The sequence below is a fragment of the Nyctereutes procyonoides genome, unplaced genomic scaffold (genome assembly GCF_905146905.1).
Source record: "Nyctereutes procyonoides isolate TBG_1078 unplaced genomic scaffold, NYPRO_anot_genome, whole genome shotgun sequence".
Lineage (NCBI taxonomy): Eukaryota > Metazoa > Chordata > Mammalia > Carnivora > Canidae > Nyctereutes > Nyctereutes procyonoides.
Window position 1 is genome coordinate 333,469 of NW_026575123.1, and position 24,581 is coordinate 358,049.

At 46.2% G+C, this 24,581-nt stretch overlaps 1 protein-coding gene across 9 annotated transcripts; it reads left to right on the forward strand.

Annotated features, from left to right (window-relative positions):
- Positions 1–337: 337 nt before the first annotated feature.
- On the forward strand, positions 338–24,485 carry PHC1 (polyhomeotic homolog 1). Of its 9 annotated transcripts, none has more exons than XM_055336757.1 (15): positions 338–413; positions 4,872–5,029; positions 6,731–6,841; positions 7,835–7,915; positions 8,483–8,632; positions 9,234–9,389; positions 14,853–15,348; positions 17,351–18,162; positions 18,957–19,104; positions 19,352–19,563; positions 20,146–20,260; positions 21,112–21,238; positions 21,451–21,601; positions 22,056–22,287; positions 23,490–24,485. In XM_055336757.1, exons 2-15 carry the CDS (start codon positions 4,916–4,918, stop codon positions 23,642–23,644), a joined length of 3,060 nt encoding a protein of 1,019 aa, XP_055192732.1. In that variant the 5' UTR covers positions 338–413; positions 4,872–4,915; the 3' UTR covers positions 23,645–24,485. The 9 variants fall into 9 exon arrangements, with proteins under 9 accessions (XP_055192732.1, XP_055192730.1, XP_055192731.1 ...); XM_055336755.1 differs by lacking the exon at positions 338–413 and adding an exon at positions 1,742–1,877; XM_055336756.1 differs by lacking the exon at positions 338–413 and adding an exon at positions 2,010–2,564.
- The last annotated feature ends 96 nt before the right edge of the window (positions 24,486–24,581 follow it).

The following is a 24,581-nucleotide window of genomic DNA, read 5'->3' on the forward strand; positions in this document are numbered from 1 at the left end:
GGGATCCAAAAACCCAAGTTTGAATTAAATGACTAATGCTTTACCTAGTTTTTTACCACCAGCTCTCTGCCAGAATCTTTTCAATTCATCCTCTGCCAAAGCCTGTCAACCATCCTGGCAACATAGCCCTTCACCTCCCCACACCTCCTGCCTCTCTGCTTTTGCAGGCCTTTGGCTGCCCTCCGGGTTCCCTCCCTCACAGACCCGTCTGGCTGGTTCCTAGAAGCCTGGCAGGGATTTCTGGATTTCTCTCGGACATAAGTGGGGCTATACCACCAACTAAGGGCCGGGAGTCCGAACACACCTCTCTCTCCGTGCAAATCGAAGCGGATCGCATTTACGAACAAAGAGGACACTTGGAGGTTTTTCCTCTGAAAACAAATCACGCGTTGGCTTTTAAAGGAGAGCATCGTGTGAGTGTGTGTGTGGGGGGGGAGTGGACAGAGAAAGTAACGGACGAGAACAGAGCTGAAGGGGAAAAAAAGGAGGTAAAAAAAAAAAAAGTGACTGGCCGAGGAGACGGCAGGGAAAGCAGCAGCGTCAGTAAGTCCCCAGCCGCGCGCGGGGAAACGAGGGCGGTCAGCTTCGTGTGCGCCGGGCAGCGCTGCTCCCGACACAGGGGGCGGCACCCATGGGTGCTCGGCTGGTTCCCACCCTAGGACTCCACGCTGGCAAGCCGCTATCGGAACTAAAACGAGGAAGGCCGCCGCCCCGCCGCCGCATCCGTGCAGCATCCCCAGATACGGCCCCATTGTTCTACGGCCTCGTCGTCGTCCTCCTCCGCACGCCCGGGGACGGGGACGGGGACGGGGACGCACACGCACACGCACACGCGACCCCCGGAGGGCACGCGAGCGCGTAACCCACGGCACGCCTGACCGGGCTGCAGCTCGGAGGCGCGCGTCGGCGCCCCGCGGGGCAGCCCCGGCGCAGCCTGCCTTCCCGCCTTCTCCGAGGCGAGGGGTCGGGACCAGCGGCCTTCCCCCTCCCGCTCCTCAGCCGTCCCTGCCCGCGCTCTCCCGGCCTCGGCCGTGGCCGCTTCCCAGCCTGTCGCTCCTCTAGGGTCGCTGCTTCGCCTTCTCCCTCTTGGCGCGACCGTCCCTTTGATCCTTTCTTTCTCTACCTTATTCCCAGGAGCTCCTGGAAAATACCTCCTTTTTCTCTCCCCCCTTTTCACGTCACTTCCCTCCCTTCGCCTCGATGAGCGCGCCTTCCCCACTAGAGGCCAGCACTTTCTCAGTTTCGTCCCTCCAACCGGCGAGCAGAACTCGGAGAGAAAGAAGGAGGGGGGAAAAAAAAAAAAAAGAGGAGAAAGAGCGAGCGAGCGGGAGACGAGGGGGGGAAACAAACAAAAACCCCACCAACCCCGAGGCCCTACAGCGCGGAGGCCCGGGAGCGGCGTCGTCATGGCAACGGGCGCCGGCAGGAAGCGAGGGACGCGCGGGAGGGGGGCGGGGGAGCGCGCCGAGGGGAGGGAGGGGAGGGGAGGGGAGCGGAGGGGAGGGGCGGGGAGGGGTCCGGCTGCCCCGGAAGCACCTCCCCGCCAGCCCCCTCCTCCAGCCCGGCCCGCAGCCCCCGGCCTGCAGCCCCCACCCTCTCGGCCCGGCAGGAAGTGACAGGCCCCGAGCGAGCCCCGGAGGCCTGGCAGAGCCGCGGCCGGGCCGGCACCCGGAGCGGCGGGAGGGGCGGGGAGCGGCGGCCGCGCCGGGCCCCTCCCACCCCGCCCTCGGCGCCCCCGCCCCTCCAGGAAGGGGAGGAGGCGAGGGGAGCCCGCCGCGGAGGCCGAGCGAGCCCCCCGCCCAGCCCGGCGACTGGGGACCCCGGCACATGAGGTGGACGCCCCCCGGGAGCCCTCGGGTGCGGAGCCGGGCGCGAAGGTAACCGTGCGGCCGCGGGCCGGGGAGGGGCAGGACCTCTGGGGGCTTGGCTGCGCGGGGATGTGCCTGCAGCCGCCGGCGTCTGTGCAACGCCCCAGGTACCTCCCCCAGCGCCTTCCCTGCCTACCTCTGGCGCTCCGCTCTGCGGTCCTCGGCTCCGTCCGTCTGTCCCAGTCTCTTGCTGTTCGTTTCGCCGCGCTGAATGCCGTCTGTCCGTCAGCCCAGTTGCTTCTGACTGCTCGTTTTCTCATTCATTTTTCCTTCTCCGACTTTGGTCCTGCCATCCAAGCATGCTGTCTGGTCGGTAGTCCCCCTGCTTTTTTTCTGGTCCGCTTGGTGCCTCAGTCTCCAATTCCGTGGCTCCTGTCTGTGTGTCTCCTGCTTGTGTCCCTGCCCTCGGTAAGCACCTTTCCGTGCGCGCTTGGGTCGCTTCGCTCCAGGCACCGCTGTGTCTGCCCCCTTCCCCCGGTGCCTTTGATGCCTCTCTGGAACCCCATTCTCCTCAAGGTTGCGTGTACCGCGCGAGCCTTGTTGGCGCTTACTGGTCCCGTTCTCCGGATCACTTACATTCCCTGGGCACGGTCTTCCCCCGGCTCCCTTCTATGTCCCATACTTTCTACAGGACAGAGTTCTGTGTTTAGGGAGATTTGTTCCCTCCAGCTCTTGGCTGTGTGGACCCAGTACCAGGTACACTTCGCTGTCTTTTCTAGGAGCTCCCTTCCGGAGATCTGTGCTCCTTACCCAGCCCAGCCCAGCCCAGCCCAACCCGTACACACTCCAGTACTACCTTTGAAGATGACTATACTTTAGCTATTGTGGGGACCTCCGCGGATCGGCGTCTTGCACTTTCTCTTGTGGCGTAATTTTGAAAATGGAAACGCACTGTGCCTCCCAAACTTTTTATTGTTTTCGTTTTCTGTATTTAATTTTGCCGTCCCAACATTGAGTGCGAGTGAATAGATCATGTGCCTGGGAACCAGGGATTCTGGTTTTGAGGTCACTTTCTCCTGATTTTATTACGTAAGCCAGCCCCTTTACATCTCTATCTTCATTTCACGGTCTGAAAAAAAAAAAAAAAGTTACTAAGATTTCCATTTTAGGGGACATGAGGGGTCATATGGTTAATTAGCATTTTCACCTGTGAAGGCAGGAATTAATGTCTCCTCTAGCTAGTAAAGGGGCCTCATGTCTCTCGAGTCCAGTGAACTAAGTCCATTGATCTATACAACTGTGCCATGCTGCCTCTAATCCTTACCCACTTTTTTTCTTCACATGCTGATAATGAGGATTCATGGGTCTGTATCTGTTTAGTGCTTTCATATTGTGGCAAAAGATGTGGGAGAAGATAATGACTAGAGTTGAAGCTGATGGGATTTCTCCTGTGTACTTCTTGGGTTATATCCATGTTTGCACTGACATTTGCTATACCTGAATAAAACCGAAGAGATGGGTTGAGTTGATTGAGTACTTGGGGGGTAATGATGCAGTCAGGTAATACCAGGAAGGGAATAGTAAGAAATCTCCCCACCTCTGTTTCCAATGCCAAGTGGCTTGATTTTACTTACTTTGTCTTGGATGTAATCACGATAAATCCATTTTAATAAAACTGTTGACAAGCCTTAGCAGAAATTCTGGTTTGATGTTTACATTCCTAAACCAACTATTGCTTTGCTGACCTAATATTTCTAGTGGCCCCATGCCTCCAAACTAGAGAATATAGTGTCTAGGCCTAACAAAAGAGAGGAAAAAAAAAAAAAAAAGAATGAACAAAAAGATTTTATTGTCATTTAGTGGGTTTTGGAGCATATTTCTTCTCCCTCATCTCCTCTCTCTGCTTAGTTCTTAGCAACGTCTTCATGACTTTTTGCAGATTTTAGTGTAGACCCCAGAGGGTAAATTCTGACTGCTAAAATGAACTAAAACGTTGAGTTTTACTTTCTTGAAGATTTTCATTGCTGTGTATTTAATCCGTTTAATACCTGGCAGTCATTCGTTAAAATGGTACATTACCTTCAGTTGTGAAGGCTTTTCTGCAAATGGGGAAATGAGGTGCCAGCAGGGAAAGTGACATGCCCAGGGTGTTTTTATTAGTAGCCTGAGCTGGAACCAGGCACCTATTTGGACTGTAGACTGTTTTACCTCCTGATTTTTGTTTTTGTTTTGTTTTAAAATTTTATTTATTTAAGTAATCTCTACACCCAATGTGGGGCTCGAACTCACGACCCGAAGATCAAGAGTCCAACGCTTTTTCACTGAGCCAACCAGGTGGCCCTCTACCTCTAGTTTTATGACTTTCTATGATGCATTTAACATATCTGCATCATAAACCGCTCCTCCATAAAATGAGGACGGTGATACTCAAACCAAATGATACTGCCTTTATCATAGATTTTTATTTATTTATTTTTTGGTTTGAGGAAGTAGCCTGTGTTAATATATAAAGACTCGATACTAGGATAACTTCTTTACCCTCAGAAAACCTCATTTCTACAATTATAAGATGGGGATAATTGTATTCACCTTAAAGCACTGTAGGGTAATGGAGATGAAGAGCCTAGTCCAGTAAGAGGAGGCACCTGGTGGCTTCTTGGTAAATGGTGACCATTGTTAAAGTGATGCTGGTAATGAGGTCACAGGTGCAGATGAAACTGAGAAAATAGCAACTTTTAAGTGGGAATATTTTAAACCGTTAAAAAATGCTATGGGAATGTAAGGTAGCCTTAGTATTATGAATCTGAAATTCTGGCCATTTGATATTTAATAGATAGTCATGAGGAAATATGTAAAGGTTTCTTTTGAGACATTGCATAGCTTCAGAAGATGGTATGGGAAACATATGGTTGTAAGTGTGTATTGCAGATTTGATAGTTGAAGAAGCCCAAGGAATCATGGCTGATGGAACGAAGAGGAAGAGTTTTAGATAACTTGAATAATAACGTGAAATAATAGCTTGAGTACAGGTGTGAATTTTAATCCTTTGCTACTTCCATCTAGGTCTTGAGTCAGAGCACCAGCTTTGGGGACCCTGGACCACCATCATGGAGACTGAGAGTGAGCAGAACTCCAACTCCACCAATGGGAGCTCCAGCTCTGGGGGCAGCTCTCGGCCCCAGATAGCTCAGATGTCACTGTATGAACGGCAAGCGGTGCAGGTGAGCCTCAGTCCTGAGGGGCTGTGCTCTGTGGGTATTGACTTTGGGTGGGCACGGGTGTTGGAAGATAATGCCTCTTAGTTCCTTTCCAGCAAACTGGGGGATTTGGATTAGGTGACAACTAATGTTCCTTCCAGCTCTGAGAATCTTAGGAGTTTACAACAGTTCGAGCAAGCAAACAGAGAATGAGAGTCAGTCTTTAAATCAGGGTTTCAGTTCATGTAGCTAGATTCTTTTTTTTTTCCCAAAGATTTTATTTATTCCTGAGAGACACACACGGAGAGAGGCAGAGACACAGGCAGAGGGAGAAGCAGGCTCCATTCCATGCAGGGAGCCTGATGTGGGACCCCATCCCGGGTCTCCAGGGTCACACCCCAGGCTGAAGGTGGCGCTAGACCTCTGAGCCACCGGGGCTGCCCAATGTAGCTAGAGTCTAACTAAGCATTTCTCTTCATGGATTGTCAGGTTTTTAATCTTTGGCTTTCCTTGTAAATCACCCTGAGTAATGGAAGTCTGAAACTCATTGGAGTTTTATTTTTAGAAAATAGTAATTCCACGCTTTAAAAAATGTTGGGAATGGGGCATTTTACTCAAAATTTCTTGGTTGCTAAAATCATTCTGCACATCTGAAGGATAGTTCTAATTATTAAAGAATAAGAATACAGTAATATCCCAGAGGTAACCCTAAAACTGCATCACCAATATCATCTTTATAAATACCTGCTGTAAATATTTGAAAATGCCAGTTAATTTGGAAATTTACCTGATGATAGGATCTTTCACAAGCCACTGTTTACTCTTTTTCATCATTTTCAACCTTTTGGGGCTCTGTCACCTTAACTGTGTCCCTAGAATATGGTCTCTTGTCTTCTCTTCCATTCATTCATTTTTAAGTAGGCTCTGTGCTCAGCTTATAGCCCAACATGGAGCCCAGTGTGGGCCTTGAACTCAAACCCTGAGATCAAAGACCTGAGCTGAGATCAAGAGTTTGATGCTTAACTGACTGAGCCACTTAGACACCCTATTTTTATTTATTTACTTTTTAATTTTAAAAAATTTTTTTATTTATTTATGATAGTCACAGAGAGAGGCAGAGACAAAGGCAGAGGGAGAAGCAGGCTCCATGCACCGGGAGCCCAATGTGGGATTCGATCCCGGGTCTCCAGGATCGCGCCCTGGGCCAAAGGCAGGCGCCAAACTGCTGCGCCACCCAGGGATCCCTTTATTTTTTTTTAAAGTAAAGCTCTATGCCCAGTCTTGGGCTTGAACTCACAAGCCCAGACCAAGAGTCGCATGCTTTACTGACTGAGCCAGCATGGTGCCCCTTTTTCTCTTTATATTAATCGACATCCAATTTATTTTCAAGTTGTTTAGTCTTAGTTTCTTTCCTTGCTATATCATGTGTCTCCACATTCCATTTTGGGAATTAAGAGTTCATGTGAGTTAGATTGCTTTACTTTTCTTTATATACAAGAATAGAGCGTAACAGAATTGTTTCTCCACTTTTTGAAGACTATGTGAACTTACAAGTTCTAATATAAAAATGGACAAATCACATGTTGTTGATTTAGCCACACTCCCCATCTTCCTTTGTTTCTCTCCTTCCCAGTTGTCCCTTTCACCAGATCATAGGCATTTGCATAGAATAGGAATTAGGAGTGATTCATTCTAAGTGGGTTGATCCTCTCTTTTTCCTCTTAGGCTCTACAGGCACTGCAGCGTCAGCCCAATGCAGCTCAGTATTTCCACCAGTTCATGCTCCAGCAGCAGCTCAGCAATGCCCAACTGCATAGCCTGGCTGCGGTCCAGCAGGTGAGAGGTCAGCAGCCAGCTGGCCCAAGAGGGAAGGGGATAGGCACTAGAGGTGGGTCAGGGGGTACTGCCTCCTCCACTAAATCAGGCTAGAAATGGTCTTCTGCCTCCTGTCCTCCGGTAGGAGGAAGAAAGGATCTTAGTTTTGAGAGTTGCAGTAGGAACTGGAAGGTAGAATGGCTATGTTCTAGAACTGCATTGTCCAATGTGGTGGTCACTAGCCACATTGTAGCTACTGAGCACTTAAAACATGGCCAGTCCAAATGGAGATGTACAATCAAATTTTGGATTTCAGAGACTTAGTATAAAGAAATGTAAAATATCTCAGTAGTTTGTTGTTATTGGTTACATGTTAGACTTATTAGCTTAAATAAAATAAAGTTTATATCCAGTTTCTTTTCACTTTTTTATTTTTTATTTTTGTTATTTTTTTAAGATTTTATTTATTTATTCATGAGAGACAGAGAGAGAGAGAGAGAGAGGCAGAGACGCAGGCAGAGGGAGAAGCAGGCTCCATGCAGGGAGCCCGATGTGGGACTCGATCCGGGGTCTCCAGGATCACGCCCTGGGCTGAAGGCGGCGCTAAACCTCCGGAGCCACCCGGGCTACCCTCTTTTCACTTTTTTTAAAAATGTGCATACTAGAAGGTTATTTGTGTGGTTCACGTTGTATTTGTTCTGGACAGCCCTAGGTTAGACTTAGGAGTGACTCATGATAAGACCCGATCAAAGGTTCTTTTACCTAAAAGAAAGTGGGAGGAGGAGGAGGAGGACAGGTTACCCAATTGCCCCAGGAGGGTCATGTGGGAGTTATTAGGTTGGTATACGTGGTAATATAAGGGTTTCTGGGGATAGTGATTATACTTTTCCATGCTCCAGTGTAGTGTCTCTGGGTTCTTATCTGAAATCTCTATTGCATTTTGTGCCTGTGATAAGATTGAGTCTTTTCCTTCGTTGTCTCTGCTCTGCTCCTGTTTCCTTACCCCTTTTATAGGCCACGATTGCTGCCAGTCGCCAGGCCAGCTCTCCAAACACCAGCACTGCACAGCAGCAGACTACCACCAGCCAGGCCTCGGTGAGGACTAACTGCATCTCCCCACTGAGAGGCTTCCCTCCCTGGGTCTCTGTCTCAGGGTGGAAACAACTTTGTGTATTGAGCCATCAATGGCAATTATTGCTCTTATGTTAGAGTGTTAGTAGAAGGGAAACAACTGACCTGAATCTATATAGGAGTCTTAGTGAGGAGGTTTAAGAAAGGAGGAAGGAAATCCTGGGGAAGAAGAGGAAGTAACAAGGGAAAGGGACTGGTCTCTGGACCCTTTAAAGAGGAGTGAAGTCTGTTCTGTTTTGTTCCTTTTCCCTCTCAGATGTTAATGCTAGTGGTTAGGGACTAGTTTCTTTACTTTGGTACGACCCTGCAGTAGCCAGGATGACAGTTATGGACAGGAAAAGTATTATTCGTTTCCCTTTGACTCTGAAAATGAGATACTCTTCTAAAAAAAAAAAAAAAGAAAAGAAAGAAAGAAAGAAAGAAAATGAGATATTCTGTTCTTGACTGTGTCCCCTCTGAATTTGTCAGTGATGTGCATTTATTTTTACCTCTCCTAAATCCTTAGTTCTGGTTGCTTTCTGTACCACACAGATCAATCTGGCCACCACGTCGGCCGCCCAGCTCATCAGCCGATCCCAGAGTGTGAGCTCTCCCAGTGCTACCACTTTGACCCAATCTGTGCTACTGGGAAACACCACCTCCCCACCTCTCAACCAGTCCCAGGCCCAGATGTATCTACGGGTAAGCCACAAACACAACCACCATCGTTCCAGGGGCGTAATTGTTATGCCCCTGGCAAAGACTTGCGTGAAAGCTGTTTGGTTTAACCACGGTTGCCCAGATTACGTTAAGATAGGCTGATCTACTTCCTAGGCCTTACTTACCTCTAGAAGTGATACTTAGTATTCACAGGTCCTGCAGATTACATTGAGATCCTAAGAGAGAAGATGTTCGCCTTAACATTTGACTGAAGTAGTGTCACATATAGTCTAATCTTTAAACCTGTGGCTCGAGTACACAAATTCTGAATGTTATCTCTTAGCCTATCTACTTACTGTACATGAGTACTTGTTCTAAAATCCTCATTGTCTCAACTTCTTTGATGTTTGACTCTTTGGTGTCAATCTGTAGTTTTATATACATTTTAGGTTTCCTTCTGGATGATTCCATCGCATATGGAGAATAAGGGTCTCCTGGGTTGGTGTGGAAAGGGGCAGGGCTTAGCAGTTTCGTATCTTCTGTTTATTTTGTCTTGTGGTCCTTCCCTTCCATTTCTCCTGTCTTTCTTCTTCTCCTCTTGTTCTCTTTCCTTTGCTCTTCCTCTTCCTCCTCTCCTTGCCAGCCACAGCTGGGAAACCTATTGCAGGTAAACCGGACCCTGGGCCGGAATGTGCCTCTAGCCTCCCAACTCATCCTGATGCCTAACGGGGCAGTGGCTGCAGTCCAGCAGGAGGTGCCATCTGCTCAGTCTCCGGGAGTTCATACAGATGCAGACCAGGTCAGTGGCAACCACTTGACCTGTGGATGGGCACTGGGGAGGATGAAGGGAACCACCACAGACCAGGGCCCACCCTGCTACTCCGTGACTACTTCTCAGGATTCTTATTTTTTCTTCCCTTTTCTTAATTTCTGTAGAACTTGAATCCCTTGTAACTGTTGAGTTATTTGAGTTAGGAACGGAAGTGGTTGTGACTGAGAACAGCCCTGCAGGTCTGGGAAGCTGTATTCTCCATGCAGGGCAGATTTCCTTACATTCTTTTAGCCCTCCACGGCTCAGCTTTATTCAGGAGGTCTTATTCTCTTTCTTGGCAATGCACTCCAAAAGATAAGGGACGATCGAGGGACTTCTGTAGTTAGGTAAATGTGAAGCCAACCTGGCTGACTTGCTGAAAGAATATTTGATTCCCTCTCTTTATGAGTTACTGTGGCTATAGACTTTCAGCAGTTACTGTGGCTATAGACTTTCAGCAGTCTGTTTCTACTCCCGGGGTGCCCAGGAAAGTCTTCCTCACCATTGCTTTTCATGCCTCATTCCCCAAATATGTTTGTTTCAAGACTGAAGTTTTCGCTTCTTATGGATGGAATACAAATTGAGGTTTCATAGTAACTTTTTCCACTCTCTTAGTTTAGCAGTTGGCAAGTAAATATTGAGGTTGAGCTTTTTCCCCTGATGTGCTCAGGTTATCCTAGAAAATTTGGAAGATTGAAAAGGAAGACAAGTCAAATCTTCAAATATCTTAGAGCACAAAGAAGTACAAAGGAAATGGTACTAATTTGGGGTGACACTTGAGTTTAGAGAAGAGTTGGCTGCATTCCTGCTCAGTGACTTTTGGGGTATTTGAGCAGATTCTTGAAGGATTGGTTGGATTCGATTTGCAGTAGGAAGAAAACTGGAGAGAGAACAGTATGTGTAAAGGCATGACTCATGTGACTGAGTTAGGGATGAGTGGATAAAGTGGAGACAGCACGCTTGATGGTAGAAAAGGTCATTGTCAGGGAGAAGTCTGAAAGCCAAGCAAAGGTAGCAGGGGTCATGGCTGACTATTGAATAGCACATTAATAGGATAAGGAAAACACTTTGGAAAGAATCACCTAGGAACATATGCCTGGAGAAGAAAAAGAAGTTAACCTAATAAGAGACTCTTGGGGGTCATTTAGTTACTAGGATAAGACCTTTGTTTTAGACTACGGTAACAGCAGTGGGAAGAGAGGATGAGGTTGAGACTGGTTTTGTATTCAGTTCTTTCATTTATCTGTCTCTTTATTCATCAAATACCTCAGTGCCAATATGTTTAGGGGCCAAGGTAGTGGTTGAAAATATGGATCTTTTTGGATTTTATTTATTTATTCAGACACAGAGAAGGCAGAGACACAGGCAGGGGAAGAAGCAGGCTCCTCGCAGACAGCCTGATGTGGGACTCGATCCCGGGACTCCAGGATTATGCCCTGAGCCAAAGGCAGATGCTCAACCGCTGAGCCACCTAGGCGTCCCGAAAATATGGATCTTTTATTAGGGTCAGATTCCAAGTCCATGATTTACTCTGTGACTGAGGCAGATGGCCTAACATCTTTTTTGCCAGTATCTTCATATATAAAATAGCTATTGTTAAATACCTACCTTGAGGTGTGTTGATTAAATGAATTATAGGTGTAAGTGTGTGAACACTGGACTGGTAGGCATTACAAACCATTGAAACACCAGACACTAAGGAAACGAATCACCTGGATGGTTTAATAATTGCTTCATTAGAAAGTACAGAGTGCCTTGAAAACACAGAAGGAGACCTAATTCAGCCTTGGGACTCCGGGAAAGTCAAGGCTGCCCTGAGGAGGTGACATTTATCATTTTTTTTTAAAGATTTTATTTATTCATTCATGAGAAACAGCGCGAGAGAGAGGCAGAGAGAGAGAGAGAAGCAGGCTCCATGCAGGGAACCCAATGTGGGACTCAATCCCGGGTCTCCAGGATCAAGCCCTGGGCCCGAAGGCAGGCACTAAACCACTGAGCCACCCAGGCTGCCCGGAGGTGACATTTAAATTGAGTATCCCAGGAAGATGTGGATGGGGAGTGGTGAAAGCAGGGAAAATCTAGATTTGAGAAAAACTTAGAAGATCTTTGAAAAAGGAAAACTGATTTTGAGGGAGGTGCCGGATACAACAGTGAGGTGGCTGCTTAGTGCTACTTTTGAGATGAATGTTGGAGAAGCGGATTTAGGGTGAAGTTTAGTTTTGGATATACACCAGGTCATGTGGTTAGCAGTTTTATATATCTGGTACTTGAGCTTAGAGGGAAGGTCTGCGTGGGGGATAACATTAAGAGTAGTGGACACAGAGATGATAATTGAAATCAAGAGAACATTTGGTATTGCTGAGGGAAAGGTATGGATTGACAAGAGAAAAGAAGATGGAGCCCTGAGGGTTAGATCTGTTCCTTAGAAAATGGAATAGTTCAAGGTCGAGTAGAGGCTGATGGACTGGCAGAGGGGAGTATGAAAGAGTGACAGGGACACAGGACAATCTGGATTGTGTGGTGTCATAAAGAGAAGGGAGCAAAATGTTGGAAGTGGCAGGGAGTCTTTTGTCTAATACAGTAGGGATGACAAGAAAGGTAGAGTTTACTCTGTTACGGATGGAGAACCGTATCAGTGGAGTTCAGGGTTGTTGAAACCAAAGTAGTATGACTTGAGGAATGGCTGGATGGTGAGACTAGATGCAGTGAATCTAAATAATCACTACCAGTTTAGTGATAGCAGGAAAGGAGGATGAAGCTGGGGTTGGGGAGGTGGGGTTCAGGTGTGATGGGAGGGCACCATTAGCAAAGAAGTTGAAGAGACAGGAAGGAAATGAGAAGGAAGCTCCTTGAGAAGGAAGAGGAGTGGGGCCTTGAGTGGGGAAGGATTTGATCAGGAGGGAGGAAAGAAGGGAGAGCAGGGAAAAGGAAGTGGTGGGTGTTATGAGGGGAATGTGTAGATTTAGTGATGGAACTGCTGAAATGTGCTCGTGTAGTGGTTTTATTGTCTCTGCAGGGGTGATGGGGAAGAGCAAGTGGTTCTGAGGTATATCGGGAGATGAGGAAAGTTTTATTTTATTTTATTTATTTTTATTTTATTTTTTATTTTTATTTTTTTTTAAAGATTTTATTTATTTACTCATGAGAGAGACAGAGAGGCAGAGACACGGGCAGGAGAAACAGGCTCCACACAGGAAGCCTGACATGGGACTCGATCCCAGGTCTCCAGGATCGCGCCCTGGGCTGAAGGCGGCGCTAAACCACTGAGCCACCTGGGCTGCCCCATGAGGAAAGTTTTAAATCGCTATTATGGAAAGCTGATTAGAAAAACCCTATTATGTAATTGCCGGATCACATTAAGTGCCCCGGCACCCAATCCTGATAATTCTTGTAAATCTCTCTCAAAAGCTGTCACCTCTTCTTTACTGCTTGTCTGAACTCAGGTTCTTTTAATTTTTTACCTGAATTACTGTACTGGTTTTCTAAATGGTGTCTTTGACTTCCTCCTTGTCTACCTCTAAACATCTTCCATATTACTATCAAAATAAGTTTTTTAAAAGAAAATACATGTTGTTACTAACATTTTAAATGGTACTTACTGCTGGTATGCCGAATTTGATAAATCATAATCCTTGGTTCGTGACATCCTCTCCACAGTGGTCCATTTATGGGCCACTTTTATTTACTTACTATATTTTAATGATGTAATAAGCAAACCTCAGTTCTACCCATTGCCTGCCGCTACCCATGGTAATAACCATTCTGATTCCTAGGTTCTTCCTTCCCTGTGTTCCTTTTTCTACAGTTTTATTGTGTTTACATATATTTTTAAACCGTATTTTATATTATGGAAAATTTCAAATTTAATGCAAAAATAGAAAAAAATATGACTCCCTTTGTACCTACCAACCAGCTGCAACATTTATCAACACATGGCCATTTTAACCAGGCCACTTTCCTCCACCTGTGGACTATTTAGAAGTAAATTCCAGATACCATATTTTATACACACACACGCATATACACACACACATATATGTATATACATACATACACACATATGTATATATACACACGTATATATATGTATATGTATGTATTTGTATTTGTATTTAAATTTGTAAGGTTTTTGTGCTGTATATAATTTGGGGAGAATACTTTCTTAATAGCTTATTGTCAAAATCCATCCATATTGTTGCATCTTACTGTATTTTATTAGTTTTGATTTCTATATAGTATTCAACTGTGTGAATATACTGTAGTTCCTTCTTCTCTTCTGACAGTGGCCATTTAGGTTGCTTCTAGACTTTTGTTAACTATGAATAGAGCTGCTGTGGCATTCTTACACATGCCTCCTGTTGTATACAGCAAGAGTTTCTCTTGTAGGATTCCTGGATTTCAGAGTGTGTGAATGTTCAACTTTAGGACGGGATGCCAAACTATTTTCCAAAGTGGTTGTGCCTCCATCAGCAATGTTTACAAGAATGGTTTCAGCTGTAGAGTTGATTATGTTTATTCTGATTAATATTCTTCAGTGGCTTCCTGTCATCAGTTAAGTGCTCATCAGTCCTTTCTTCATATTTTGGAGTACTTACTATGTCAGGCACTGTGCTAGGTGCTGGAAATATTAACAACGGGGGAGATAGATAAACTTCTGTTTCCGAACTAAAGTTCAGACTCTCCTCATTTTAATACACCAAGCCCTTCCTGGTCTGGTACCTTTCTACACCCCCAGCTTCAATCTGTCTTCCTAGCTTCATTTCTTTCCATTCCCTCTAACTCACCTCAAACATAATGAAATATTTATCATTTCCAGAAATGCTCTGTTCTTTCTTGGCTCTATGGTCTTTCAGATATTACTTTTTCTTCACACTTCCACCTTTGCTCTCACCCATGGAGTCACAGATCAAACAAAAGACTGTTTTGGGAAGTCTTCCCTCATCTCCCTGGTCTGAGTCCATCTTCCTTCTCTGTGCTCCCATAGCATTTGGTGCATGTCTCTGCATAGTAGAATACGGTTATTAGTGATTTTTCTCATCTGTTTTTTCTGGTAGAAAGTACCCATTAAGAGCAGAGACCGTGACTTTCGTTCCTGCATTTCCAGTATCCAGTGTAGTGCCTGAAGCATAGTAGGTATTTGGCCGATGTTGAAGGAACAGAGGGAGAAGAAGGAAAATCTGAGCCATCTCGAAGGAATAAATGAGCAAACTTGCAGATAGATTTGATAGTGAATAAAGGAGACTGAAAATCAAATAGGATTCAAGAGTCTCTCCCTGGGTGACTGGAAGGACTTTAATGTATATGATTGTAGAGGTTGGGGGGGATACCCTGTGGAGAGGCTGGGGAATATCTGTAACTGTCTTCACTGCTTCTGAACTAGTCACAGAAAGCTCTGACCTCAGTGCCTCCTGTTCCCCTTTTCTCAATGTATCTTTTTCTTTTATCTTGCAGGTGCAGAATTTGGCAGTGAGAAACCAACAGGCCTCGGCCCAAGGACCCCAAATGCAAGGCTCTGCTCCGAAGGCCATTCCTCCTGGAGCCTCCCCTGTCTCCAGCCTCTCCCAGGCCTCCAGCCAGGCCCTTGCTGTGGCTCAGGCTTCCTCTGGGGCCTCAGGCCAGTCCCTCAACCTCAGTCAAGCTGGTGGAGGCAGTGGGAGTAGCATCCCAGGGTCCCTGGGTCCCGGTGGAGGTGGCCAGGCCCCTGGGGGCTTGGGCCAGTTGCCTTCCTCAGGAATGGGTGGGGGTGGGAGCTGTCCCAGGAAGGGCACAGGAGTGGTGCAGCCCTTACCTGCAGCCCAAGCAGTGACTGTGAGTCAGGGAAGCCAGACAGAAGCAGAGAGTGCAGCAGCCAAGAAGGCAGAAGCAGATGGGGCTGGTCAGCAGAACGTGGGCATGAACCTGACACGGACAGCTACCCCTGCTCCCAGCCAGACCCTTATTAGCTCAGGTAAGCTGTCACCTCTCAGAGTATCCTTATTCTCTTAGAACTTGTTTGAAATCTTCAGAGTACATCTCTTTGCCATTGCTCTTGCTTTTCTTAGTCCTGGAGTAGTGGAAGGAGGGAAAATCCTATCAGCCTTGATCATATTAGTCCAGGGAGAGAGGAGGACCGGTAACAGATACATCTGTATTTCCACCAGGCAGCAGTCAGTTTACAAACTACTTTGTCCCCATCTTCTTAGGCCCTGAGTTTGTCAGTTTTCTCATCCTACCCATTCATTTACCCAGTTCTTACTGAATTGCCTACTGTGTTGCAGGAGGTGTTAGGGATGCATCTTTGAAAAAAAGATTGCTGTCCTCACGGAGCTCATGATTTAGCTTGAGAGGAGATGGCTTTTCCCCTCACTCATCATCTTGATGATGATGGTTTGGATCAGGGTAGAGTGGAGTTGTTTTAAGTGCCTTGGAGCACTTAGGACTAGCAAATAGAGCCACGGTTTAATATAGTCAACTCGTGCTCATCTGTATCAATGATAAGGATAAAAAAAGGGATGCCTGGGTGGCTCAGTAGGTGAGCATCTCTTTGGCTTAGGTTGGGATCCCGGGGTCCTGGGACTGAGTCCCATGTCAGGCTCCCCGCAGGGAACCTGATTCTCCCTCTGCCTGTGTCTCTCTTGAATAAATAAAATCTTTTTAAAAAGTATAAAAAAAGAATAAATAATAACCCCAAATGGTTTATAGTTGCTTTTGGACTGTGGTTCCGTATAGTTAGGTGGGTGCACCTTATTTGGTAATGTTTATTTTTGCCTGCCTTGTTACTAGCACTTTAGTTGTTGCTCTATTTGGATGATTTACTTATAAAAAATTAAGAGTTCGGGTGCCTGGGTGGCTCAGTTGGTAAAGCGTCTGCCTCCGGCTTAGGTCATGATCCCAGGGTTCTGGGATTGAGCCCTGCTTTGGGCTCCCTGCTCGGTGGGGAGCTTGCTTCTGCCTCTCCTGGCTCGTGTTCTCTCACTGTCTCTGCCTCTCTCAAACAAAAAAATAAAAATCTTTAAAAATATTAAAAAATTAAGAGTTAATCATCAGGCTGTATTACTACTACCTGTGTTTACATACCATAGCACTTCTATTTCCAAAGTGCTTTCATCTCACATGTGCTCTCTGGACAATCTGAGGGCATAGGGGGTGGGGGAGATTGTAGGTTCCACCTACAGTGGAGAAAATTGGGTCAAGTCTGAGCCTAAATAGCAGCTAACTCTTAAGACTTCTCATAGGTAGTGACCTAAGCTGATGTTTCTGAAAAATCGAGCCTTTCACAGGAAGATGTTGGAATCTTTACCTCTGTGGGCATTTACTCTCTGGGTGACCATTAAGTCTTTTTCTTGTGCTGGGCACTGGGCTGGGTTCTAGGGACGTGAAAATAAATAAAGCAGGGACTGAGCCCTTGAACTTAGTCTAATCATACAGAAGATGGGCCAGCCATTCTCTGCTGGGTCAGACTAACAGGATTTAGTATAACAAAGGAAATAAAAGTTAGATGGCTGCCAGAAATGATTGAGGACTGGGAAATGATTGGGCAAGGGAGTTTCTTCCCTTACGGTCTTGAACTGTGGAGAGAGAGAGTTGGTAATGTCTGGCTCAGAAGAAAAAGTACAAATGAAGTGATCTCTAGGCCCTTCCAGGCTAGATCTTCATTCACTATGTGATACCAAAGCTAAGAACACTTTGAAAAGAGGGGCCCGGGTGGCTCAGTGGTTTAGCGCCACCTTCAGCCCAGGGCATGATCTTGGAGACCTGGGTTCGAGTTCCATGTTGGGCTCCCTGCATGGAGCCTACTTCTCCCTCTGCTTTTGTCTCTGCCTTCCTCTCTCTGTGTGTCTCATGAATAAGAAAAGAAAATCTTAAAAAAAAAAAGGAACATCTTGGAAAGGTGATTTTAATTTCAATTTTAATTTAAAGGCTGATTATTTTCTGCTCTTGTCTGTTCTGTGCCGGGGTTATTCCTCTAGCCACCTACACGCAGATCCAGCCCCATTCCTTGATTCAGCAACAGCAGCAGATCCACCTCCAGCAGAAGCAGGTGGTAATCCAGCAGCAGATTGCCATCCACCACCAGCAGCAGTTCCAGCACCGGCAGTCCCAGCTCCTCCACACAGCCACACACCTCCAGTTGGCCCAGCAGCAGCAGCAACAGCAGCAGCAGCCACCACCGCCGCCACCACCACCACCACCACCACCACCACCGCCACCACCGGCCACAGCCCTCACTGCCCCTCAGCCACCGCAGGTCCCACCTACTCAGCAGGTCCCACCTTCCCAGTCTCAGCAGCAAGCCCAGACCCTGGTTGTGCAACCCATGCTGCAGTCTTCGCCCTTGTCCCTCCCACCTGACCCAACCCCTAAGCCACCCCTCCCCATCCAGTCTAAGCCACCTGTAGCACCTATCAAGCCACCTCAGTTAGGGGCTGCTAAGATGTCAGCCACCCAGCAGCCACCACCCCATATCCCTGTGCAAGTCGTGGGCACCCGGCAGCCAGGGACAGCCCAGGCACAGGCTTTGGGCTTGGCGCAGCTGGCGGCTGCCGTACCTACGTCCCGGGGGATGCCCAATACGGTACAGCCCGGGCAGGCCCATTTGGCCTCCTCACCGCCTTCGTCCCAGGCTCCTGGTGCGCTGCAGGAGTGCCCCCCAACGCTAGCCTCTGGGATGAGCCTGGCTCCGGTGCAGGGGACCGCACATGTGGTAAAGGGGGCTACAACATCCTCCCCTGTTGTAGCCCAGGTACCTGCTGCCTTCTACATGCAGTCTGTGCACCTGCCGGTGAGTGATGTTAGATGGCTTTGAGGGCCCTTTGAGTGGACCTGGGTCTCAGTGGACATAGAGCTTAACTTAGGGGGTAATGAAGAGTTGAGAAGGTTGATGTACTGATATTTATCATGTTACCTTAATTACTTTCTTAGAAGCCCCATCTCCAAATACAACCACCCCGGGACTTATGAATCAAGAGGGGAGGGTACCACAAACATTGTCTGCAACAGATACAAAGTTACTATGTGTGAGTGCCTGTGTGTGAGAATATGGTATTACATCAGCTGCTCTCAATCATTGCATTGCTTCATCTGTGACAACTATTTGTTATAAACTATACAACTTAAAAGATACTGGTATGTACTTTTGTAAGACATTGATGGAAGGTTAAGATACTGGTACTTGTTTCTTTTGTAAGAGAGAGAGACATTAATGTATATAATCTGTACTTTATACTCCTATTTGCTACTGAAATCATTCTGGGTTTTTGGATCTGTACTAAATTAGATCAAGATGTTCTTAATCATCCAAATCAGTCTTTGGAAAAACAGCAAGTCTTGGTTGGGCCATAACGAACCCAGGGTCACAAGGTCTAGGTCAGGACTAAATGTGACATTTTCTTTTGTACTGATGTAGGAGATAATGCTTCTTGGCAATGACTTGGGAATTTTAGTGTGCCCTGGGAAGTAGACAAATTGGAGAATGTGGAACTAAGAAAATTTTCACTGACAGAATGGGAGTAATGGAGGTTCCTTATTATCCTTCACTCATAAATCTTGGTTTCTCTTCTATTCTAAACTTTATAGAGCAAACCGCAGACGTTGCCTGTCAAACGCAAGGCAGAGTCTGAAGAGGAGAGAGACGATGTTTCCACATTGGGTTCAATGCTTCCTGCCAAGGTGTCTCCAGTAGCCGAGAGCCCAAAGGGCATGGAGGAGAAGAACAGTCTTGGAGGTGAGGAACTGACTTCTGCAGTGCTATTGGAGTGCAGAGATTAGAGACCTGTTCTGAGAGAGCTCAAAGCTAAGTCTCGTTCTGTAGAATATGAGCCTAAACTTGGTAGATGAATGGTTGGATCCAAAAACCAGGACTCCAGTGTTAATGATCAAAGGTGAACGTGTATTATTGTGGAAGATCAAACTGGCTGGGCTAATAATGAGTCCATTGCATCATCCCCTATCTGTTCCTTAATCTGTTCCAGAGAAAGCTGAACCAGTGACTGGTGTGAATGCTAATACTCCAAGCAGTGAACTAGTAGCCTTGGCTCCTGCCCCATCCGCACCGCCTCCTACACTAGCCATGGTGTCCAGACAAATGGGTGACTCAAAACCCCCACAGGCCATCGTGAAGCCTCAGATTCTCACCCACATCATTGAAGGCTTCGTTATCCAGGAAGGAGCAGAGCCTTTCCCGGTGAGGGCAGGGCCATAAGGTGGGACTTTCAAGTGGGGACTTGGTCTGATTATTGTCTTTCCAAGTCCACTAAAATCAAGTCTCAGAACTATTTAATTATTGGAGAAGAGTTCAGTGCTACTGTTTGTATGGTTAATTGTAAAGAAGGAAGGGAAGGGGGAAAGGAAAGAATATGTGTAGACCACCAAATGAAAATGTTGAGAAGAGGAGAAGAAGCTGTAATGTTTAGTTACCCAAATTAGGCTGTATTAGAGTGAAGAAATTTGTGGTAGAGAAACTAAGGGACTTTACTAAAGCCCAGAAGTTGCAGAACCAGGACTAGAACACAGGTATCTGCAACTTTGGAAGGAAAAAGACAAGATAGGGAGCCAAGGCAGGACACTGTTTTTTCCAGTGGCTTATCTGAAAACAGCTAGTGAGGGCCTCTTGATTGCCATGTTGAAAAATGTTTCTTCTCTAAACCAGACTTGGTCATTAACTCAGAGAACCAGGTAAAGATATGACAGTAAGAATTGCCGGGGAAAGCTATAGAGAAGCAGAAAGGAATTAGGTTAACTTAACTGTAAACTTTTTCTGGCACAGGTGGGTTGTTCTCAGTTACTGAAAGAGTCTGAGAAGCCATTACAGACTGGCCTCCCGACAGGGCTGAATGAGAATCAGTCGGGGGGCCCCTTGGGAGGGAACAGCCCATCTGCTGGTAAGTATTTATTTAGAGACCCATCTGGGGAAGGAGGCTCCGGGAGAGGTGTTTGAGGGCTAAGTGTAAAATAGTAATTGTTTAAAGTGGGAGTTATACAGAGTCCATCTACATATAGGAACTCTATTAAATATCAGAATGTGTAGAATCACACAAAAGGAGTTCCCATAGGATCAGGGTAGTTTTATAAAGCTAACCTCTTGAATTATTTACTGTAAGGATATATTTTTCAAAAGATGATCTAAAATAGGATATTTCTTATATTTTCAGTTCTCCTTATTCTAGAATTTATAATCTTTATTAAGAATTTTTTTTTTAAGATTTTATTTATTCATGAGAGACACAGAGAGAGAGGCAGAGATGTAGGCACATGGAGAAGCAGGCTCCGTGCAGGAAGCCCGATGTAGGACTCGATTCCGGGACCCTGGGGATCATAACCTGAGCCAAAGGCAGATGTTTAACCACTTAGCCACCCATATGCCCCTTTATTAAGGACTCTTGTTTACATTTCTCCCACTGCTTTTGTAAACTCTTATTGGAAGAGGGATCCTATATCTTCTAATTAGTAATTAGTTTCTCTCTTCTATTTGAAAATGCAGTCTTGTCTGCAGTCTGAGAGTATAAATTGGGATAAAGTTAGTCATTGAGAATGGAAACTAGTCTGGCTTAAGTCAGGAAGACCATGATGTTCTTGAGGCACGTGTCTTTGTGTTTTTGAATTTTGAACTTTATGTTTTAGGGATTCTGAATTAGATTGTTTAGGTCTTTGGGGGGCAAACCCTGAGAGTAATTAGTCAGCTGTGGGCCTAATGATGGCCTGAGCAGCAGCAGAACCAGTGACAATTCTCCAGGGATGCCTTGTTTTCCAGAGCTCGATAAGAAGGCGAACCTCCTGAAGTGTGAGTACTGCGGAAAGTATGCTCCTGCTGAGCAGTTTCGAGGCTCCAAGAGATTCTGCTCCATGTCCTGCGCTAAGAGGTACCATGGGCACCCCTTCCTCACCTTCAGCACCAGTTCCTCCATCTAATAGTGTGCCCCTTCTCTAGGACCACCTCACAGCTGATGTGTAAGGTCTTCTTCTTTGCTTTCATGTTCTCCCCCAAGTCAGTTCCTAGAACACTAGTTCCCATGGAGGGTAGCAAGGTAGCTTCTAGAGCACCTCTGACATCCCATATATGCCCTACATATAGGTATAATGTGAGCTGTAGTCACCAGTTCCGGGTAAAGAGGAAAAAAATGAAAGATTTCCAAGAAGCCAACTATGCTCGTGTTCGTCGGCGTGGGCCTCGCCGCAGCTCCTCCGACATCGCCCGTGCCAAGATCCAGGGCAAGCGCCACCGGGTGAGCTTCAGTCGCAGAGCTAGCTACCTTTAAAATGGTCTCCTTTCCTTTTTCTTTCCCTACCGGGCAATTCCTTTGCCCAGGTGAAAGAGTCTGAGACCAGAACTCTGAGTCATGTACTGATGGTATCACTCCCCAATTCCAAGAGATCCTGACTCCTTGTCTTCTTTCACCTGATTACTCGCTCATGTATCCATGAATCATTGCATTACATTATATTTCAGAAAATCTAGATTGATTGTTGGAAGAAGGGAAGAATCAGGAAAGTGAGTTTACTTGAAAGTTACTTGAGAAGTGGACTGATGACTCTGGGCGTTTGCAAACAAAGTATAGTTTTTTCACTTGCAATACTAGTTTTTCCTCAGTATTAACCCAAACCCAGTTAGCTCAGAAGGGGCGGGGGAAGCCTCATGACACTTATTCACAACTCACTGCTTTGTAATGTTCTCCATAGGGTCAAGAGGACTCTAGCCGGGGTTCAGATAATTCCAGTTACGATGAAGCACTCTCTCCAACATCTCCTGGGCCTTTATCTGTGAGAACTGGGCATGGAGAACGTGACCTGGGGAACCCCAATACAGCGCCACCGACACCAGAATTACATGGCATCAACCCTGTGTTCCTGTCCAGCAATCCCAGCCGTTGGAGTGTAGAAGAGGTGTATGAGTTTATTGCTTCTCTACAAGGTATTGAGGGCCTATCTGGTAGGACCCAGATCACATAGATGTTTACTTTTCTTTAGGTCATCCCATATGGGCCATGGGCCTTTGTGACAGGGAACAGAACTTTTAAGCAGTAGGCACTTTAAGTATGGTATGATGAAGGCTCTATTCTTGATATTTACTTAAGGTACTTGCCCACAGCCTGGTTTCTTAATTTCTTTCTGGGCTGTCCTCTACTATGTCAGCAATCTTGCAGTGTTCGATTTTTACTATTATATTTCTTACCAATAATTTTTGGATAACGTATATTTTATTTATATGTGATTGTGATACCTGTCATGGATAAGACTTTTTCCACGAAAGGGATTAGAAAGTTAGGAGCATTGTTACCCCACATTCTTCCAGGTAGTATTGTTTATAAGCTGTTCTTAACAGAGGATGGTTTTCTCCAGAAAAGAAAATCACCCTACCTTTTATTGCCATTTGTCTGGAGTCTGGGCCCTTTTTTGTTTTTTTAAAAGATTTTATTTATTTATTCATGAGCGACACAGAGAGAGGCTGAGGGAGAAGCAGGCTTCCTGCGGGGAGCCCGATGTGGGACTCAATCCCAGGATCCTAGAATTACAACCTGAGCCAAAGGTAGATGCTCAACCACGGAGCCACCCAGGAGCCCCTGAACTCTGGGCCCTTAAACAAAAATGTCATAAGGGCTCTGAACTTTTTTTTTCTAGCGTAACTAAGAAGAGGTACAGATCTTGCTCCTTCCCTTTCCTCCCTCTTCAGGCTTTTTGAATGAAGTTATTTCTGTGGTCAACTTTTTCTTCCTCTTGGCTTTTATTTCTTCTAAAAATTTATTCATGAGAGACAGAGAGAGAGAGAGAGGGGCAGAGACCCAGGAGGCAAAGGGAGAAGCAGCCTCCCTGTGGGGACCCGGATATGGGACTAGATCCCCAGACCCTGGATCATGCCCTGAGCCGAAGGCAGATGCTCAGCTGCTGAGCCACCCAGGCGTCCCCCTCTCGGCTTTTTTAAATAGCCAGTTTCTCTCTGGTTTCATTTGACTTTCCAAGCTCACCACCTCAGACTTTTATGTTCCTGACTGTAGGATGAGAACCTTGGGAGGAACCACTGCTGGGTCTCCATGTTTTCATCTTGAGTTTCCCCCTCCTATCCTCTGGTGCTACCATGCAATGTTTCTCATATGTATCCCCACCATTTCCTTATAGGCTGCCAAGAGATTGCAGAGGAGTTTCGTTCCCAGGAGATTGATGGACAGGCCCTTTTATTACTTAAAGAGGAACATCTTATGAGTGCCATGAACATCAAGTTGGGCCCCGCCCTCAAGATCTGCGCCAAGATAAATGTCCTCAAGGAGACCTAAGGTGGCCCTCTTGCACAAATGAGCCTAAGGCAGACACTCTCCACTGTCCAGGTTGTAACCTGGTATCAGCAGACTTTACAGGGAAGAAAGAGCTGTTCCAATTACATAAATCTTCTGTAGAGGGGATTACTGAGACAGGGAAGAAAAGTGCAAGAATTGGTTGCTGGTGCTACATGGCGGCAACTGTGACATTTTCTCTGGTTCTACCTTATTTTTTAAAATCATTACACTTCTCACCTACCCTAAACCAATCTTTATAAAAGAGGCAGTCTCGAGAACTAAGACTGCTCAGCCTTATCCTGGAGTAGAGTATCTAGCCAGGGTCTCAGTTTTCCCAGAGGGGTAGACTGTATGGTAAGGTAAGGAAATGGGTGGGACGTAGGTGTGCCTCCACAATGGGAGGTAGGGTTCTTTTAGCTCATGTGACACAAGGAGTAAAATCCGGTACTCCCCCTCTTCCCTCTGGATCGCCCAACTGTGGCCATGGCCCAGTCTTCTTTGTTGTCACTCTGTTAGTATCCATTGTTCCTCCTGTGTCCATGGCAGGGTCACCAGCTGGTGCAGATTCGGTTGGCATCATTCTGATTCGCTGCAGGGGCTAGAATGTGTGTGGCACATGTGTGGCTGTCATTCTTTCTGCATCCCCCTGCTCCCTTTGGTTTATCTGTTGTGTCTTCTACCCTGCCTTTCTTTTCAGTTCCAACTCTGCTCTGTCCTATAGCTTTATTAAAACGGGAGTGTGTGGGACTGAGGTCAGGAGTATAAGTACCTGCCTTAGGCGCTATTCCTTATACAACAAAAATATTAAATATTTTTTTCCTCCTCAGTAAAAGGATAAAAATTGGTCTCAGTTGTCTCTTACTCCATTTTAGTGTCTCTACTCTCCTCTTTCACACAAAAGACAAGGGCAACTGGTTTTTTTTTTTTAATTTTTTAA